General features: G+C 56.0%; 2 protein-coding genes across 2 annotated transcripts; one reads left to right on the top strand and one right to left on the bottom strand.

The window, feature by feature from the left end:
- The first annotated feature begins 25 nt into the window (after window positions 1-25).
- TMEM147 (transmembrane protein 147) lies at window positions 26-1,921 on the top strand. Its single transcript, XM_019979159.2, has 7 exons — window positions 26-218; window positions 297-366; window positions 922-981; window positions 1,068-1,204; window positions 1,345-1,429; window positions 1,520-1,641; window positions 1,724-1,921. The coding sequence occupies exons 1-7, from the start codon at window positions 142-144 to the stop codon at window positions 1,845-1,847; spliced, it is 675 nt and encodes a 224-aa protein (XP_019834718.1). The 5' UTR covers window positions 26-141; the 3' UTR covers window positions 1,848-1,921.
- A 2,550-nt stretch (window positions 1,922-4,471) lies between these two features.
- Window positions 4,472-17,369, bottom strand: ATP4A (ATPase H+/K+ transporting subunit alpha). Its single transcript, XM_019978219.2, has 22 exons — window positions 17,358-17,369; window positions 17,125-17,265; window positions 16,970-17,029; window positions 16,385-16,588; window positions 14,961-15,074; window positions 14,504-14,756; window positions 13,942-14,210; window positions 13,085-13,283; window positions 12,603-12,712; window positions 12,365-12,499; window positions 11,702-11,894; window positions 10,510-10,685; window positions 9,890-10,026; window positions 9,652-9,802; window positions 9,388-9,556; window positions 9,142-9,296; window positions 7,832-7,955; window positions 7,253-7,398; window positions 5,778-5,911; window positions 5,266-5,367; window positions 5,083-5,174; window positions 4,472-4,874 (listed from the first exon to the last, which is right to left on the bottom strand). The coding sequence occupies exons 1-22, from the start codon at window positions 17,367-17,369 to the stop codon at window positions 4,846-4,848; spliced, it is 3,105 nt and encodes a 1,034-aa protein (XP_019833778.1). The 3' UTR covers window positions 4,472-4,845.
- Between the last annotated feature and the right edge of the window lie 1,202 nt (window positions 17,370-18,571).

Below are 18,571 nucleotides of genomic sequence, written 5' to 3' on the forward strand. Positions count from 1 at the left end.
CGTCAGCGCGCCGCGCCACGGACTCCGGCTCCCAGAAGGCCGCGCGGGCCGCGGCGGAGGCAGGTGGGCGCCAGGCCCGGGCTCTGGCGCCAGGCCGCCGAGGCAGAGAGGCGCGCTCCGGCGGGCCGGGCGGCCGGCGTCATGACGCTTTTCCACTTCGGGAACTGCTTCGCCCTGGCCTACTTCCCCTACTTCATCACCTACAAGTGCAGCGGCCTGTGAGTGCGGGGAGGCCGCGGGGCGGTGGGAAGGGGGTGCCGCGGGTCGAGCCGACCCCTCAACGCCCACTCTCGCAGGTCGGAGTACAACGCCTTCTGGAAGTGCGTCCAGGCCGGGGTCACCTACCTGTTCGTGCAGCTGTGCAAGGTGAGGGCGCCAGCGGTGCCGCGCTAGGGCTCGGAGGACCCGCGTCTCTGCCCCCGCCCGGACCCCCGAGGTGGGGCCACTCCCGCACCCCAACTGGTTGCTCCAGAATGCCTGGGGAAGCCGGGCTTGGAAAGGCTGGAACCCGAGGAGAGGTCCCCGAGCAACTTTTGTATAGCACTTTTAGTAAAACTGAGAACATTCGATTACATGGCCAAGAGGGTTTTGGATACTAACTACTAAGAGCCACTGACAACCCCAACTCCCACCAACACTGCTACCACTGCCCTGGTGGGTAACCAGCCGCGGCGCCTCAGACCTGACCTCGATCCCCTCTGATCACCACAAAACCCAGACTTCCAAGTCCCTGCCCTCAGTCACCCCAGCTTCTGCCTTCTTGCTGCTCTCTGGTGATCCTTCTTCCACATGGACCCCCACCCCACCCCACCCCCCGCCACCAGAACCCCAATGTACTCCCCTCCACGTACTAACTTCCCACCCAATCCACGTGGTTGCTTTCCCTCACCTTGAGGTGACCTTTCTGTGTTCTGGTCTCAGATGCTGTTCTTGGCCACTTTCTTTCCCACCTGGGAAGGCGGCATCTATGACTTCATTGGGGTGAGTGGGGGCAAGGGAGGGGGAGGGAGTACAGGAGTGGGGGCCCCTGGCACCTGTGCTTACTCAAGCCTCAACCTGACCCACAGGAGTTCATGAAGGCCAGCGTGGACGTGGCAGACCTGATAGGCCTAAACCTTGTCATGTCCCGGAACGCCGGCAAGGGGGAATACAAGATCATGGTTGCTGCCCTGGGCTGGGCCACCGCCGAGCTCATTATGTCCCGGTGTGTGCAGCAGCCTGGAGCCCAGACTCCTGAGAAGGGACACCTGGGTTCCAGGGGGTGCTGGAGGGCGGGGGCTCACTCAGATTCTGGGTGCTGAGGGTGTCTGGGCACTAGAGAATCCCTCCCTTTGCCTTCCTCAGCTGCATCCCCCTTTGGGTTGGAGCTCGGGGCATTGAGTTTGACTGGAAATACATCCAGATGAGCATCGACTCCAACATCAGCCTGGTACGCAGTCCTGCTTACCCCACACACATCTCCTTTGCTGGTGGCTCTACTCCTCTTGAGGCCCAGCCCTGACTGCCCGCTTCCCTCCAGGTCCATTACATCGTCGCCTCTGCCCAGGTGTGGATGATAACTCGCTACGACCTGTACCACACTTACCGGCCAGCAGTCCTCCTCCTGATGTTCCTTAGCGTCTACAAGGCCTTTGTCATGGAGTGAGCGGGGTGGGGTTGGAGGCCGGGTCCAGATGGGCCAGGTTTTCTCTTCTCCCTCCCTCACTGTGCTGTTTCCTCACAGGACCTTCGTCCACCTCTGTTCCCTGGGCAGCTGGACAGCACTGCTGGCCCGAGCGCTGGTGACGGGGCTGCTGGCCCTCAGCACCTTGGCCCTGTATGTCGCCGTTGTCAACGTGCACTCCTAGGCTTGGCATCCCAGACTCTCACATACCTTCTCCCCATCCCCAGGTTCAGTGAAGTAAACAGTATTTGGAAAGTTGTTTCTGCCTCCATTTCTCTCTGGAACTGTCTACTAATACTGTGCTCACCTGGGTCCCAGCGGCCCTCGTTTTGGTTTCGGAGCCAGGTAGACAAGCCGGGAGACTAGGCAGCATTGATTTGTCCTATGTTCCTGGACCAGCTCCTCTGCTCACTGTTTCCCTGAGTTGGCTGAGGGCTTGTAGACAGTCTTTGAGCAGTGGCATAGCCTGGGCCCTCAGGGAACAGGTGACAGAGGGGAGCTAGAATCCAAGAGGTGGTTCTTGAGGGCTTCTCCTCACTGCCATAACCTGGCCCTCTCCCACGTGGCCCTTCCCTGGCTCGTCACCTCCTCAGCTCCTGGTCCCAAACCATCCCCCCATCCACCTTTTGTATGGGAACTAAGGGAATCTATCTGAAACCCCCGTCTTACAGTTTGCCTTTCTCTGCTTACAACCATCGAGGGCTCCTCACACTGGAGCAGTCCACTGGACCCTTGGTTTTGTCTTTGAGCATCTGTTTTGTGATTCTGAGGTTCTCAGTGCGCTGACTCGTTTCTCTGGCCCTCAGATTAAACCCTGGCCTGAGTCTTCTTAGGGTGGAGAACAGAGACAGCTGCAGCCCAGGAGCAGAGCCCACCAATGTGGCTGTTACCCTGAATACCACCCTGCTCATCCCAGTCCTTCCCTGGTCTAGTGAGGCCAGCTTTCTGCCGCTTTCTCTCCCTTCCCTAAGGGGGATTGATTAGAAGCAAGGCGTTGAATGGCTTCCGCAACATCCACCCAGCTGCAAACCCTGACCACGTGGGAAGGTGCACCCCAGCCCTGCTGTTATCAGTGGGATCCCCCAGGACATGAGATAGAGCACGTGCCCCTTCCCTCCCTCCCTTCCTGCCTCCCTCCCTCCACTAGGCTCTCCAAGTCCTGCCATAATGTTACTTGACCCAGGGCCTAGAAAAGCACCAAACACAGATCTGTTCAGCTCTACTCTGAGTCTTGGTGTTTCCAGAGGCAGCATTTGCCTTCAGATGGAGCAACCACCATGTAGCCCACCTCCTCCTCATTGCTCATAGTCAAGACAGGGTTCCCAGGGGCCTTGGGATGGGGTGGGGAGGTGAGTGAGAGGTCACCATGAGTTTGATATGAAAAGGGAGTGGATGGGGGGCTCCCCAAAACCACATACATGGATATATAAGGGCATTGCTTTCTCCCGTATCCCCCTCCCATGCCCCACCTGGCCCTGAGCACATAGAGGGAAGGTTGCAGAAATGACTATTCAACCTATCTGCTGAGCAGGGATCTGGTCCAGGCCTCCTACTGGTGGCCATCTGTCTGTGAAGTAGTCCCAGCTTTCATGGGGTTCAGGGACTGAATAGGGGCACTCAAGCCAGACGGATCAGGACTGATGGTGAACCCTGGCCGGGATGGTGGCCCTGGTGGGCTAGACTACAGTGATAAGGGCTGGGAAGGGAAAAGGTGGCTATCTGTCTCCTGGAGGAGAAAGTGTGTGAACTGAGACTTAAGAGGATGATTTCATGGGGCAAAGAGGAGAAAGTAGGTGTCAAGGCCCTGCTTTTCAAGGAGCAAAGTCCTTGAAGTTAAGAGAGAGCGCCTGGCCTTTCCAGTGAAACAAGAACTGGTTGGAATGAGTTCAGGGAGCTGTGTGTGTTTATCTTGCCAAGTGGGCTGGGGGTGGGGAGTAGGGAGATGACCTGTGAGAAAGGAAGGAGTCCAGGGTAATAGAAGTGTGGTGTTTGTGAGCACCCCTGAGGGCTCACGACGTTTCCAGGGAGAAGGAGCCAGAATGATGGGAGCAGGTTTGGAGGATGATGCAGAGGCCAGTGTAGGCCCCTTGAACATGCCAGGGGAGGCTGGGGGCAGATGTGGGCATCACTGTAGAGACAGCTGAGGCCGGTAGGGGTGTGGGGACTGCCGATGAGGAAGGAGAAGCCTGGGGTCCAGCCAGAGAGACTTGTCAAAGAACAGGGAAGAGAGACAGGAGAGGACTGGGGAAAGGAGTGGCAAAAGTAGGGGGGCAGACTGTGGACAAGGGAGTTTCCAACAGTTGGAGGATTCACTTTTCAGGTGATAGGGGTGTGAGAAGGGGACCTGTGACTTTTAGCCTCAAGGAGTCGGTTGGGACTAAGCAGCGATAGGGTGCCCATTGCAGCTGCAAAGGTATAAGCGCAATCAGGCAACTCCTGTGAGCTGGGAGGGGCTGCTTCAGGCAGAAACGATTCTGACACCTGCTGAGGAGCCTCCAGAGATGGAAAGGGGTACTGAGAAAGGAGAACCCAGAGGTGGTGGTTAGCTAGTGGTACAGTTAAAAGGCACTACTCTGGAGCGTGCCCACAGTCACACCAGCTTGCCCAGAAATGCTGTCACTCTCGCCAAAGAACTGGGAATTCCTTCTCCCAGGCAACGTTTACTGAGTACCTACTATGTGCCAGGCTGTGTTCTAGAAACTGGAGATAATATCCTGGAACAAACAGCCCCTGAGTTGTAGGCAACAAAGGGGCTCATGAAAAAAAAAAAAAACAAGATGACAATGCCCAGCACCGAATAAAAGCACAGTCAGTGTGAGCTGGTTTATTACTATCATGCAGACACAAGTGTTTTTAAAGACTCTTGTTGGCCTGGAGTCCTAAGGAGAGACCCACCTCATAGGAGCTGTGAACTCCCACTCCCCTTCAAAGCGCCCCCTACCCTTCAGGTGGGGGCTTCCCTGAGGCCAGCTCAGAGAACTGGGCCTAGGGAGGGTGAGTGGGGAAGGGGAGTGGGGAAGGCCTCTCCGAGGTTGAGTTGTTGCGGGCTACAAGAACAGACACAGATGGGGCTGGAACTCAACTGTGCAGATGTTTTGGCGGCTGTTCAGAGGGTCCCCAGTGTCCCCCACCTCCACCCCTGTTGTAGCAGGTGCAAGGATGACTTGAAGGCAGTGGTCCTTCTAATAGTAGAGTTCCTGGTCCCACCAGCCTAGGGGAGAGAGAGAGAGAAAGGAGACTCAGTGCTGGGGGTTTCGGGTGAGTATGTGGGAGCCGGGGGCTCAAAGGTGATAGCTCAGTGGTGGTTTCATACGGCAGGTCAAGAGCTTAGAGGTCAAGTACTGGAAATCAAATGTCAAGGCAGCAGCTCTAAGAAAGTTTTAGCCTTCCATCCCCCGGCTTCCAGGCTCCACACTCACTTCCTGGGCAACAGCGAACTCCAAGTTTCCGGATCTCATCATAGACAAAAATGAGGAGGCCAAAGGGCATGGGGACCAGCCACCACTGGTACCTGAAGGCACAGGTGAGATGGCAAGGTCAAGGCTACCCCCAGGTCTGTGTCCCACAGGCCCACCTGATGCCCACAGCTCACAGCCCCTCACCGAATGGGCATGAAGTTGAAGATGTTGGGCATGCCAGGGCAGTAGCACAGGAAGCAGCCAATGCAGACCTGGAACACGATGGCAATCACCAGGATCCTGTTCCTGCGGGTGGGGTGGGGTGGGACAGACTCAGACGGGTGGACTCGGGACAAAGACAGGCCAGGAGGAGATGGGGACTGGATGGACATCAGGGTGCTGGGTCAGAGGGCATCAGATAGAAGCTGAAGGGAGATGTTCTAAACACCGAACCCTGGCGTAGCTCACACCTCTCCCCCAATGGACGCTGGCCCTACACCAGGAGTGGTCAGTATCACCCCTTTAGCTGATGAAACATGGAGGGGCCAATTGAGATGCACGGGGTAGGAGCTCTTGGCCAGCTATTGATCAGGAACATTAGCATCTGGCCCTGGCACATCCAGTGTTGGGGTCTGCTGGCTGCAGTAAGCCCTGGTCAAGACCTGCTGGGGCTCGGAGGGCAGGGTAGGGGTGGGGCTGCGGCCGGCTGGGAACACCTGAAGAAGCCCTGCTGGAAGGCAGAGAGGCGGCGTGTCTTGCGGATGAGCACGTCGGCAATCTGGCACATCTCGATGCTGATGAAGAACACAGTGTAGCAGGTGTACTGCTGGTACAGGCGCTGCCCAAACGTCTGTGGACCCAGAGGGAACAAAAGCAGCCTGAGCCCAGGCGGAGAGCCTCTGCAGCCAGCTGGGCACACAGGGCCTGGGGCCACGAGCCCCTCAATACTCTATCCCTTGTGTCAGACGCCAGGGCGGGGACAAAGGGAGTTGCACGGTCTGCCAGGTTTGCAGGACCCCAGAGTGCAGGGCCTAGAAACCTAGTCCAGTGAGCTTAGATGTCAGTGCCTGGCCAATCAGTAGGTCAGGTCAATTGCCTTCATAATGAAAGGAGGGATGCAGGATTTCCTGGGCACCCTAAAGGGAGCACCTGGGCAAAGGGAATTCGAATCCTGAGGCAGGGTATACAAAGTTCGGTGACTCCAGGACCCGAGAAGATGGCAAACATGAGCCAGATGGGCCTTTGAGGAATGCGGCACAAACCACATTTAGAGGGGGCAGCCACTGTTCAATCCGTGTCTGCAGTATAACTATTTCTATACATACCATTAATTGTGTAAGGAACACTATGCTCCAGGTACCAAGTGTTTTGCATGTATTCTCTCATTAAATCCTCCCAATAATCCTATGAGGTAGATTGGTGGTATTCAAACTTTGACATACATCAGAATCCCCAGAAGAATTGGTTAAAATGCAGGTCCCACCCCTAGAGTTTCTGACCCCAGAGGTCTGAGGGGAAAACTGAGATTTTCAAACAAGTTCCCAGGTGTTGCCGAAGCTGCTGGTCTAGGGACCACACTGTAAAAATCAATAAGGTGAAAGTCACCAAGATAAGACGTGAGTATGCTATCCACTTTAGAGGTGGGAAAACTGAGGCACAGAGAGGCAAATGACTTCACCCAGTATCACACAGCTGTGAGGAGCAGTGGCAGACAATGAACCCAAGAAGTCTGGTTCCAAGATCTATTTTCTTAACACAACAGTAAATGTTCAAGGGGAATGTCCCGATCTGTCACTCCACAGGGCAAACTAAACACACCTGCCAGCCAGATCTAGCCTCTCTGTGCACCAGCTTTCACCTGAGTCAGACACACATGCAAATACTCCGTGTAAGTCATGCTGCTGCAGGGAAAATAACAGGATACTGGGGAGCGGGGCAGGATCCTGATTCCACACCTGAGATGATGTCTTGCTGTCAAGGTGGAGAGAGGACCCATCTATAGCTAGGGTCATCGGAAACGAGACTTTGGAGCTCGAGACTGTGGTGGGAAAGACCCCTTACCACAGAACTGGCAGAGAGCTTAGGTGTCCAGGAGGCTCTGGCTCAGCTCAGTCATGCATGGAGGAGTGAGTGTGGGCCACACTCAAGGAAGGTGGCGCTGGAAACTCAAGGGATGGGGGCAGGGGCTCACCCACTCCTGGCCATAGCTGTCCTGCAGATCTTGTAGGTGGTGGTCCTCCCACTGCGGCCGCAGTCCCACACACAGCAAAGGGAACCAGCCCTCCTGGGCCATGGCTGTGAAGTAGTCAGTGAAGCCAGCAAATGACTGGATGGCACCTGGGTGAGAAGACAGGGAGACAGAGATGGACAGACAGAGAGAGTCAGGAACACACAGAAATAGTAGCATGGAGACAGACAGGAACACAAACAGTGGACAGACAGAGAAAAGACTCCAAGAGAGATCGACAGTGACACGAGACAGGACACAGGGAGAGGCAGGGACAGACACACACCCAGAGGACCCAAAAAAGACAAGAGGCAATGACCCAGAGGCAGGGTCAAGGAGAAAGAGGCCAGAGACAGAGGAGGGACCCAGGGGCCCACAGAGGCCATCGTGTGCAGACAGACTCAGAGAACAACAGACACCCAGGATCAAAGGCAGACACCAAGATCCAGAACAAGGCAAAGTCCCAGGGAGAGACCCCACAGTGGGCGAGCAGTCCTGCAGGACAGCCCTGCACCGCCCCACCCCACGCCCACAGGCGCGCACCAATCTGGAAGTAGGAGTAGGCAGCCAGGGGCTCGTTGACCAGTCGGTCCCGCTTTGGGTTCCGTGGGCGCAAGTGCATGATGTCACTCTCAGCCTTCTCATATGCCAGGGACACCGACGGGAACTGGCCAGGAGTGGAAGGAACCAGGGTTGGCAGTTGGCCCGGGCCCCTGTCCCTGACTCTTTGGCCCCCCTCCACCTCTGCAGTGGACGGGGACAGAACTGAGGTAAGGAGGTGAGACCCACAATGGTCACACAGTCACACCTGCCTGGACAGCCTGAGGCCAGCTGGCCCTTTCCACGTGTGTGTCCACATCTGTGCCGGTGTGCATCTCCATGGGAACGTCTGTGTTTATCTCTGCTATTGTGTGTTCTCTCGGCCTCTGTCTTTCTCCCTTACTCTTCCTCTCTGTTTCTTCTCTGGGCTCCTCTGGTCTTGACAGCTTTCCCTGTTGCATGTTCCCCCTTACTTTCTTTGTTTCTTTCTTATTGTTGTTGTTCCTGTCTCTTGTCTCATGCTGTGATTATGTCTCTACTGTTGCATCTCTGTGTTCCTGTCTCTTTATCTCTCTTTGTCACTATCTCTGCATCTCTTCTGTCTCTCTGGGTACCTGTGGTCTCCGCCCTGTCCCCTACCCGTCTGTTTGTGGCGGCAGAGTGTACTGACCGAGGACAGAGGTTCTGGGCACCAGCCTGCCTGGGCTTGAATTAGCTCTGTGACCTGGGGCAAGCCAGTCAAGTTGTCTAAGCTGCAATTAGCTCATCGGTAAAATGGGGGTGATGAAATAAAACTCATCTCACAGAGTAGTTATGAGGACAAAATGAAGTAATTAACATATACCTGGCCCAGAGCAGACATTGTGTAAGTGCTGTTGACTAAATCTGTGACATGACCATGCATCTGGCTGTATTCGTTGGCTGTATCTGAGGCTCTTTTCTGTCTGTCTGCATTGAGGCCTATCTGACTCTGTTTATCTGTCCATGTCTGTTGGAGAATGTCTGCAATCCAAGCTTAGCCAGATAGCTGTGTCTGTTAAAATCTGTTTGTCTGAGTGTCCATATCTGAGTCCCTGCATATCCTCGAGTGTAACTGTGCCTACCCGAGTGTCCACCTGTGTGTCCATGTCTGTAATTCTGTCCATGGCTAGCTTCCAGCCTGCCTGTGTGTCCATATCTGGCTGTCTGTTGTACACACATCTGTATCACTCTGAGTCTAAGACTGTCCATGATGGTTTCTGTCTATCATGCCTGCCTGTGGGCATATGTCTCTGGGCACTATATGGGTGGGGGCACTGGGGCCGTAGACTCACGATGTCAGTACAGAGTTCTATGAAGAGGATAGTGATGCATCCGAGAGGCAGGGGCACACTGACAGTGATATAAATGAGATACGGTGTCAGCTCAGGGATGTTCTTGGTCAGCGTATAGGCGATGGACTTCTTCAGATTGTCAAAGATCAGTCGGCCTGTGGGGGGACAGCAGGCACCTCAGTGTTCCCCTAGCACATTTCCTCCCCCACCCACACTGCTGGCCCCCATCTCAGATCTGGCCCGGACCCTGCTCCACGCCTGTCACAATGGAGGCGAAGTTGTCATCAAGCAGGATCATATCCGCTGCATTTTTGGCAGCATCCGAGCCAGCAATGCCCATGGCCACGCCGATGTCTGCCTTCTTCAGGGCTGGGGAGTCATTCACACCATCACCTGTCACGGCCACGATGGCGCCCTGCAGGCAGTGAGTACAGGTGGGAGGGTGGTCAGTGACAGGGCAGCCCAGGGCCGGCCCAGCCCATCTGCCCGCCAGCATCATCAGGGTCGCACCAGTCGCTGGCAGCTCTCCACAATCACCAGCTTCTGCTGGGGACTGGTACGAGCAAACACCATCTCAGGGTGGGTCCGCAGTGCCTCAACCAGATCTGATGGGTCCATGTCCTTCAGCTGCATGCCATTAATCACACAGGCACGGGCATCCCTAGACAGGGACGTGGGAGGACATCACTGGGGCCTCAGTCCATGTGGGGTGTGGGAAGAACTACAAGGAGGACATAAGGGCACTTACTTCCGGTTAACCTGGTCCACGGGCACACGGAGGCGGGCAGCGATGTCCTCCACTGTCTCACTGCCTTCTGAAATGATGCCCACGCTGGCTGCAATGGCCTTGGCTGTGATGGGGTGGTCACCTGTCACCATGATCACCTGAAGGAGGAACCAGCAGACCCCTGACCCCTTCAGATTAACCCACCTGTCCCTGTCTGCCCCAGTGGACATTCCTCAGCCACAGTGATCAGTTTAAGGATGAACATGTAACCGAATGTGGAATAACGGCCAAAGATGCATTCTTTTTTTGGTGTGATGGCTAAACAGGTGGGATGTTATTGAGTTGGAGCTGCTGGGTGGTGGTCATCTTTGTCCACCAAAATGGAGGACTGCTTGAGAATAAAGCCAGCAGAGAGAAAAGTAGAGCTGAGACGTGGAGAAAGCCAAATTCCTAAAGACACTGAACTCCTGGATCCAGCTATACCCAAACCTTCATTCCCCAGAACTTTTCAGTTCTTGAACCAATGTGTTCCTTTGTGGTTCAAGCTGTTTTCAGGTGAGTTTCTGTCACAGGGTGGCTCATCCTCAAATACTGTCATCCTCTGTTCTCACCCCTGCCTGATACTCTCCCCAGGGGCATACCCGGATGCCTGCTGTGCGGCACTTGAGCACAGCATCAGGAACAGTGGCCCGGGGTGGGTCTATCATGGATACGAGTCCCGCAAAGCACAGGCCACTGGTTGGAAAGTTCATGGCCTCCACATCGAAGGCGTAGCCATGTGGGTAGTCCTTCTCACTCAGGTAGAGCTGGCAGAAGCCTGACCAAAAAACAAGGAAGTCAAACAGGAGGCCTGGGTGAACCCTTCCATAGCAAAACCAAATGATGAGTAAAATAACCACATCTTGCACCAAGAATCCGTGAATGCCTGACCCTGTGCTGAATCCTTCATTATTACACTTAGCCCTCTGTATCCACAACTTCCACATTCACAGATTTAACCAACTGCAGATCAAACATATTCCCAAAAAAATCTCCAGAAAATTCCAGAAACACCTGAGTTTGCCACACAATGACAACTACCTGCATAGGTACATCTTACCTAGTGCATTAGGCACGCCAAGTAATCTGGAGATGATTTTAAGTATACAAAAGGAAGTGCACAGGTTATATGCAAATACTACACCATTTTACATGAGGGATTTGAACGCCTGCAGATTTTGGTATCTGTGGGGTAATAAGGGTGTGGGGGGAATGTGGTGGGTGTCTTGGAAGCCGTCCCCTATGGACACTGAAAGACGACTGTGTTGGAATTTATCCCCACAACCACTCTGGGAGTTACTAGCATCCTCATATTCCAAATGAGGAAACAGGTTTGGAGAAGGGACACTTCTTGCCAGAGGTCACACACCAAGCAAAGTGGAAGATCGAGGCAAGGGTTATGGAAGCTTAAGGAAGCAAGACAACACTTGGGAGGGGGTCAGAGGTCAGAACAAGGATTGGGGAAAACCTTGAGTTGAGGCAGAGACTGGAGGAAGTCGAAAAGTCTGGAGGAGGATGCTGAAAGGCAGACGAGGAAGAAAACAAGGACTGGGCATTGGGGTGGGGGTGGGGGCAAGAGTTGGGGAAAATCAAGGGATCACAGGTTGAGTCAGGTGAGGTAAGATCCAGGTAACGACAGGTTGGGTGGAGGTAGGCATTGACGGCAGGGATCAGGACTGAGACAGGGAAAGTCAAAGTTGAGTGTGTAGATTGGGGCAGGTCAACTGTCGAACAAGGATGGGAAAGGTCAGGTTGGGGCTGGCCCAGAAGGTTGGGCAGGGTATGGGGTCTCACCCAAGACGCGTTCGCCCAGGCCTCCCAGGCTGAGGTAGGCAGTCTGGAAGGCCTCGCGCCATTGCTCATCCAGTGGCAGCTCCTGGCCCTTGATGAGGATGGAGCTACAGCGCTCCAGCACGCGCTCGGGGGCACCCTTCATGACAAGCACGTGTCTCGGGTCTCGCGGGTCCTCCAGCGTGTGGATGGACAGCTGTGGGCCGAGGAAGAGGCGGGGTTGTGAGCGAGATCAAGGGGGAGAGGCGGGGCTTGGGGAACTGAGGGGCTGACAGCGCCCAGGCGCTGCGGGAGCAGCCTTGGGTGGGTCAGGGAGGGACTGAGCGTGAGGGGCTTGCTTACTGGGCAGGTCCTTGGTAGAGGCTGAGGCGTTGGGGAGGACCTATCGGCCTGGATAAGGGCCTGGGCGTGGGGAACGGGAAGAATTTAGGTCGGAGTTGGACTGGGGCGGGATTTGGATTGACAGCTTCTCCCCACCGAGGGCCTGACAGCTGAGAGCGGGCGGAGTGCCGGGGCCCACGCTGGGCTTTGGCTGTGTGGAGGGAGGGGCCTGAGAGTGAAGGCCGGCCGCACGCCAGCCCGGAATGTGGGTGGGGCCTTCGGTGGGCGGGACTTGTGGTGGGCGGGACTGGACCGTGGGCGGGGCCGGCCGCGGCGGGTGCGCACCTGGAACTTGTTTGTAGAGTTGAAGGGGATCTCGCAGACTTTGGGGAAGCGCTCGCGGTAGCCCATGGCATTGCCCAGCGTCAGTTCGGAGAACTTGAGCAGCGCTGTCTCCGACGCGTCCCCGATCACGATGCGCTGGGAACGCGGGAGGTGTCAGGGGCGAGCCGGGCTGCACCACCAGGCTCCCGGGATCCCCAGGCTTCGTCCCCCGACTCCCCTGAACGCCCGCTGCTCTCACCTTGGGCACCGGCACTGCGTCCTGGCCCGACTTGAAGGCAGCACGGTTACACAGGGTGAGCACGCGGCACAACGCCCGCCACGTCTCCGAGGATTGGTCAAATGTCTGCCCTGGAAGCCGGGCATCCAGGCTGGGGCTGCGAAGGGGCTCTCCGGTACCAGAATCGAGTCCCCCAACCCCCTAGATTCAAGACTGAATCCCGGCCTGGGTGGGACCCACACACCTCCACATACCCCGGGGCAGAGCTTTCTCTCCAGACCCAGTATCAAGTCTCTTCGGAGACCCAGTAAATATCAAACCCCTTCACAGACCCGGAGCTTAGCCACCCAGGACCTAGCCTTTGCCTGATGACTGCTGGAGCCCCTTCTCCATTAATGCAAAGCCTTCCCCAGACTTCATTCATTAACTTCAGAGCTCCCTTCTAGATCTCCACCATCTACCAGATTCTGCCCAGCCACTGTCCCCCACCCCCACCCCCACACCTGACTGGTCTTCTGTAGTGTCCGCCGAGTGGATGTGGTTGTCGAACCACAGATGGGACACAGTCATGCGGTTCTGAGTGAGGGTCCCCGTCTTGTCAGAGCAGATCACCGAGGTGGAGCCTAGTGTCTCCACTGCTTCCAGGTTCTTGACTACACAGTTCTTGCTGGCCAGCCGCTTGGCTGTCAGGGACAGGCACACCTGGGGGAAGGGTGGGGAATGTAGGCATGGGGATCAAGCCTTGCTCCCCACCCCCCCCCACCTCCCTCCTTTCTCAGCACTGGGGATCCTTTACCCCAGCCACAATATGCAGCATTAAGCTGCCACAGAACTGCGTGCACAGCACCCCCCTGCAAAGACTAGGCTTTTTCTTGCCTCCAAACTCTAGTCCACTCTGCTTTCCACTTGGGATGCCTCCCCAATCTGTCCAGATAAATGTAGTCAGTCCCCTCTCTTAGCTGTCCTAGCTGAGATTCTGTAATTTCTTATCAGCACAATCAAAGTAAGAAAACTAACATTCCCTAAGTCTCCTCTTGGACTGGCCCAGGACTGGGTGCTCACTATGGAAGGCTGCCCACAGCAGCCTTCAACACCCAACCTCAGCCTCCTCCTGCCAAAGCCCTTCCCTGTTCATCTCTGAGTGTTGGATGTGTGGCACAGGACCCAGCCCAGAGCAGCCCCAGTGGGTGTTTGCTCAATGGATGGGATAGGTGGAGAGATGGGGGTGGGGAGGAGGAGAAAAGGTGATGGAGGATGGATGGACAGATAGGGAGAGGATACAGGGAAGCCTGGATGATCGGAAAGATGGATGGACAGGCCTCTCAGCTCACTGCACGGTTCTTCTGTGTCCCCAGCTCACCGTGACAGTGGCCAGCAGCCCTTCAGGTACATAGGCTACCACGATGGCCATGAAGAAGACCATGGCCCGCAGGAAGGTGTAGCCGATGCACATGGCCACTATGAAAAATGTGGCACCAAAGAGGATGGCCAGGCCTGCGATGATGTCCACAAAATGTTCAATTTCGATGGCGATGGGCGTCTTCTCATTTTCTACTCCTGAGGCCAGTGATGCGATTCGTCCGATGATGGTGCGGTCGCCCGTGTTCACCACCAGGCCCTGGGCGGTGCCTGCAGTGGGACCAAGAGGGTAACTCAGCATCAGGTGAGCGGCACTGGCGGGGGCGGTGGGGGTGGCGGGCGGCTTGCACAGCAGCAGCGTGAACCAGAGGAGGGACAGTCATGGAAGGCACTGGAGGCAGTAGGGGGAGCTAGAGAGGCGGCGTGACCCAGAGAGGCAGCGATCACCTCAAGTGGGGGAGTCAGTGGGTCTCAGAATGAAGCAGAAGGGGGCAGTGGAGGCAGCAAAGAGCAGCGCGGAGGCAGCGTAGTCATCTGGACGGGTGGGTGGGGACCTCACAGACCCTCGAGGCACATGGTGGAGAAGAAGGCGATGTTGCGGGTCTCCAAGGGGCTCTCATGGGTGCACTCGGGTGAGCGGGTCTGCGGCTCAGACTCTCCAGTCAGCGAGGAGTTGTCCACCTTGCAGCCCTGGGCCTGGAGGATGCGGATGTCGGCCGGCACTCGATCCCCACCTTTCATCTCCACCAGGTCGCCCACCACCAGCTGATCTGCGTTGATCTGGAACTTGTCCCCGTCTCGGATGACAGTTGCTTGCTGTGGAACCAGAGCACTAGAATTGAGGGGGGCAGGGAGCAGGGGTGGAAGTTGCCGCGTGCAGTGGGAAGGTGGGGAGGTGAAAGCAGGGAGAGGTGAGGACCTGTGGGGAGAGCTGGGGCCAGGGGATGAAGGGCTGGCTGGGCCTGATGGGAGGAGCCACAGAAAATGCCAGTGGCTGGGGGCTGGGGGCTGGTGACCCACCTGGGGGACGAGGTTCTTAAAGCTGGCAATGATGTTGGTGCTCTTAAACTCCTGGTAGTAGCCAAAGCAGCCGGTGACCACGACCACGGCAATGAGGGCCAGCGCCAGGTACAGCTAGGGGAGGCAGAGAGGGGTGGGGAATGACCAGGGGCTGGAAGCTCCCTGCCTGAGGCCACTGCCCGCTTTCTGGTCCCCCTGGTGATTTCCTCCAGGGTCACCTCCATGGTTTTCCCCACTCTACTAGGAAGCCTCAGGCACTATGTCCTGTGACCTGTGTCCCTGTCCCCATGAGCGTCACATCCCACATCCAACTGCCTGTGCTCGCTGTGGGCACAGATCCACTTCCCTGGCCCTGTGGCCCCATGCCCTGTGACCGTGCCGCACATCACTGTGCAGCTTGGTGGCACGTGTCCCCTTTTCCTGTGCCCCCCAAGTCTTGCGTTCTGCACTGTCCTCTGCCCCATGTTTCCATGTCCTATGTTCTCTGTGTTCCAAGGCTCATAGTCCGTATTTTCAAAATCTGTGTGCTCCTCCTTGTCCCCTGTGCCCAACAGTCTTATGCCCTCCTGTCGCCACTTCCACGTGTGCTGTCGATCTCATGCTCCATGTTCTGTGTCGCCCACAGTGTCCCAGGTCCCAAATTCCAGGTCCCTCCACACATCTATGTACCCTTGAGTCCCCATCCTGTGTCACATGCCCTATGACTTTCAATCCTCTGTCCAATGTCACATGTCCCAGGGCCCCCATGTCCCTTGTCCTGACCCTGTCATGTATCCAGTGTTCTCTTGTCCTGCATCTCAATATCCTTCATGTTTGGGTGCTCTGTGGCTAATAGCTTGCGTGCCTCCATGCGCCGTGTCCTGAGTCTTGTGTCCTCATGCCCTTGTGTCCCCATGTCTGAGTCCCAGTGTCCCCTGTGCCCTCTGTCCTTGGTCTGTCTCATGTCCTCATGACCTCTGTTTTCCAAGGACTGTGTTTTGTTTTGTTTTTCATTTTAAAGTCTTCATTGAATTTGTTACAATATTGCTTCTGTTTTATGTTTGCGATTTTTGGCCCTGAGGCATGTGGGATCTTAGCTCCCCAACCAGCAATCGAACCTGCACCCCTGGAATTAGAAGGTGAAGTCTTAACCACTGGACTGTCAGGGAAGTCCCTTCCCAGGACCATATCTTAAGTGTTGCATGTCTATGTCTTCCTCCCTATGTCCTCCATCTCTGCGACACAGACTCCCCTGCATCCCCTGTGATCTTGGGTCTGTCTCTTAGCCCAGTGTCCTTCAGCCCACATGACCCACGTCTTAAAGCTGTTTTTCCACGTCTGTAGATCTCCATCCTACATCACTCATATCCAGAGTTGCATGCTTAATGTCCTCTGTCCCCCAGGTCTCTGTGTCCCAGATCTGGCTCCCAGCACCCGTCACTCACATTGTCGTCTGTGGTGAGGTCGCCCTCGCTGGCCTGGATGGCAAAGGCGATGAGGCAGATGGCAGCGGCCACCCACATGAGGCACTGCAGACCACCCGCCAGCTGCCGCGCGAATTTGACGTACTCGGGGGTGCCCCTCGGCGGCCTCAGAGCATTGGGCCCATCCCTCAACAGCAGCTCAGCAGCCAGGCTGGCAGACAGGCCCTGGGGATGGGCGGGGTGGGGTCGTGGTGGTCACCAAGGGCTCTCCTCTCATTAACAAGAGCTCTTCTGCCTCTGTCTCTTTCACCCGCCTCCTGCCCCCTCTCTGTCTCTTCTTGCTGTCTCTGTCTCTCTGTTTCTTTTTATCTGCCTCTCTTACTTGTCCCTTTCTGTTTGGCCTTTTCTTTTCTTCTTTTGTCTGCACTTTGTAGCATGTGGGATCTTAGTTCCTCGACCAGGGATCAAACCCATGCCTCCTGCATTGGGAAAACAGAGTCTTAGCCACTGGATTGCCAGGGAAGCCCCTGTTTGGCCCTTTCTAATGTTTTTATCTCTCTCCCCCTCTCCTTCGCTGCACCCACCTCTCTGTCTGCCCCAGCTCACCTTGGTCGCACTGGTTTGGTATTTCTGTTCCAGCTCCGGCACTGACAGCTGGTGGTCATTCTGCATGGATGGAGCACCACACTCACTTTCTGTCTCCTGGGCCCCTACCCTTGCCCTCGCCCAGCCCCGCCCAGGCCCGCCCAGCCCCTGCTCACAATCTCCATCTCCTTCTTCATGTTCTCCAGCTTTTCCTTCCTCTTGCCCCCTCCACTGGCCGCCTTCTTCTTGCTCATCTTGGCCACCATGTCCCCACCAGGGCCAGGACCCAGCTCTACCTGGTGCAGCTCATAATTCTCCTGGGGGCGGGGGGGACAGAGAAGGCATCAGATCCCACTAGAGCCCCTGCCTCCAACCTCTACCCCCCTCCCCAATCCCTGACCGCACTCACTGCCTTCCCCATGGTGCCCAGTGCAGTGCCCTCCTTCGTTGAGACCGAGCCCAGGGTCTGGACCAGCCCTGATATACCCAGGGAGGTAGGAGGGTGGAGCAGGACAGGCTTGATTACAGCTGATTACGGGGCTCCTTGGAGTGACCTCCAGGCCTGGGCAGCTCAGGCCTTTCCTACTAGGCTGCTCTACCAGCCCAGACCCCATTGCAACCTGTTCCTGAGATCAGGGGCCCACTGGGAAAAGCCGTCCTGACAAAAAGAGGAATAGTAAGAACATAAGGTGCTCATTATGTGCCCAGCACTGTGCTAAGGGCTTTCACATATTAGCTTGTTTAACCTCACAACTACCCTTTGAGGTGAGTGCCATTCTCACCTGCCCCCACCCCCCTTTACAGATGGGGAGACAGGCACGGGAGGTGAAGTCACATGTCCCCACATCCCACAGGATGTGAGACATAGGACTCAGAAGCAGGCAGCTTGACTGCAGAGTGTCTGTCCTATTTGAAACCGAATAGCAGGCGCTGGACCCCTGGGTGTGTGGGGGTCACAACAGTGGCTGTAATGGCTGTCATTCAGGGAGCACTTATCCTGTGTATATCGAATGTTTCCTTAGCTCCTCACAACTGCCCTATGAAGCTATGTTCTCTTATTAGCCCTCATTGTACCGGTGGGGAAACTGAGCCACAGAGAGATCAAGGACTTTGCCTGAGGTTGCAATGACTGAGTAACAGGAACCGGATTCCAGCCCAAGCTTGACCCTGGAGCCTGACTCTCATAAGCGCTCACCAGTGAAAACACCCCAACTTCACAGCAGCAGTGCTAAGCATGGGCCAGTATTGAGCACATGGGTCCCTGCGAGAAATTCCTGTGAAAGCGATAGTATTATTCCCATCATACAGAGGGGGAAACTGAGGCTCAGAGGACCCCAGAGGCATGCCACCCTCCAGCTACAGCCATCACAGCCCTCAATCATTGCCCTGTCTCCACCCCAACCTGCCCAGGTGGGAACCACAGTGCAAAGTGGGGAAGGGATTTTTTGAACTTGGTGCTTGGTACCAGGTGTGAGGTTTGGAGACCCCCATCGAAACCTCCCTAGGCAGGGACTTCCATGGGAAGCCATGATGGCTGCCCTGGTAGGATGGCGGGTCCTTGATATTCTCCTGCTTGAGCCTCACAGTGTCTCCAGGGGCATGTGTGGGTATATCTGATAACTG

The sequence above is a fragment of the Bos indicus genome, chromosome 18, assembly GCF_029378745.1.
Source record: "Bos indicus isolate NIAB-ARS_2022 breed Sahiwal x Tharparkar chromosome 18, NIAB-ARS_B.indTharparkar_mat_pri_1.0, whole genome shotgun sequence".
NCBI lineage: Eukaryota > Metazoa > Chordata > Mammalia > Artiodactyla > Bovidae > Bos > Bos indicus.

Bases quoted from the DNA above. Each gene is read 5' to 3' on its own strand.
- TMEM147 (XM_019979159.2), top strand. From the start codon at position 142: ATGACGCTTTTCCACTTCGGGAACTGCTTCGCCCTGGCCTACTTCCCC. The intron at 367-921 runs GTGAGGGCGCCA...TTCTGGTCTCAG, and splicing joins TGTTCGTGCAGCTGTGCAAG to ATGCTGTTCTTGGCCACTTT. The intron at 982-1,067 runs GTGAGTGGGGGC...CCTGACCCACAG, and splicing joins GCATCTATGACTTCATTGGG to GAGTTCATGAAGGCCAGCGT.
- ATP4A (XM_019978219.2), bottom strand. The intron at 5,368-5,777 runs GTGTTCCCAGCC...CCCCACCCGCAG, and splicing joins TTCCAGCAGGGCTTCTTCAG to GAACAGGATCCTGGTGATTG. The intron at 5,175-5,265 runs GTGAGGGGCTGT...CTGTGCCTTCAG, and splicing joins TTCAACTTCATGCCCATTCG to GTACCAGTGGTGGCTGGTCC.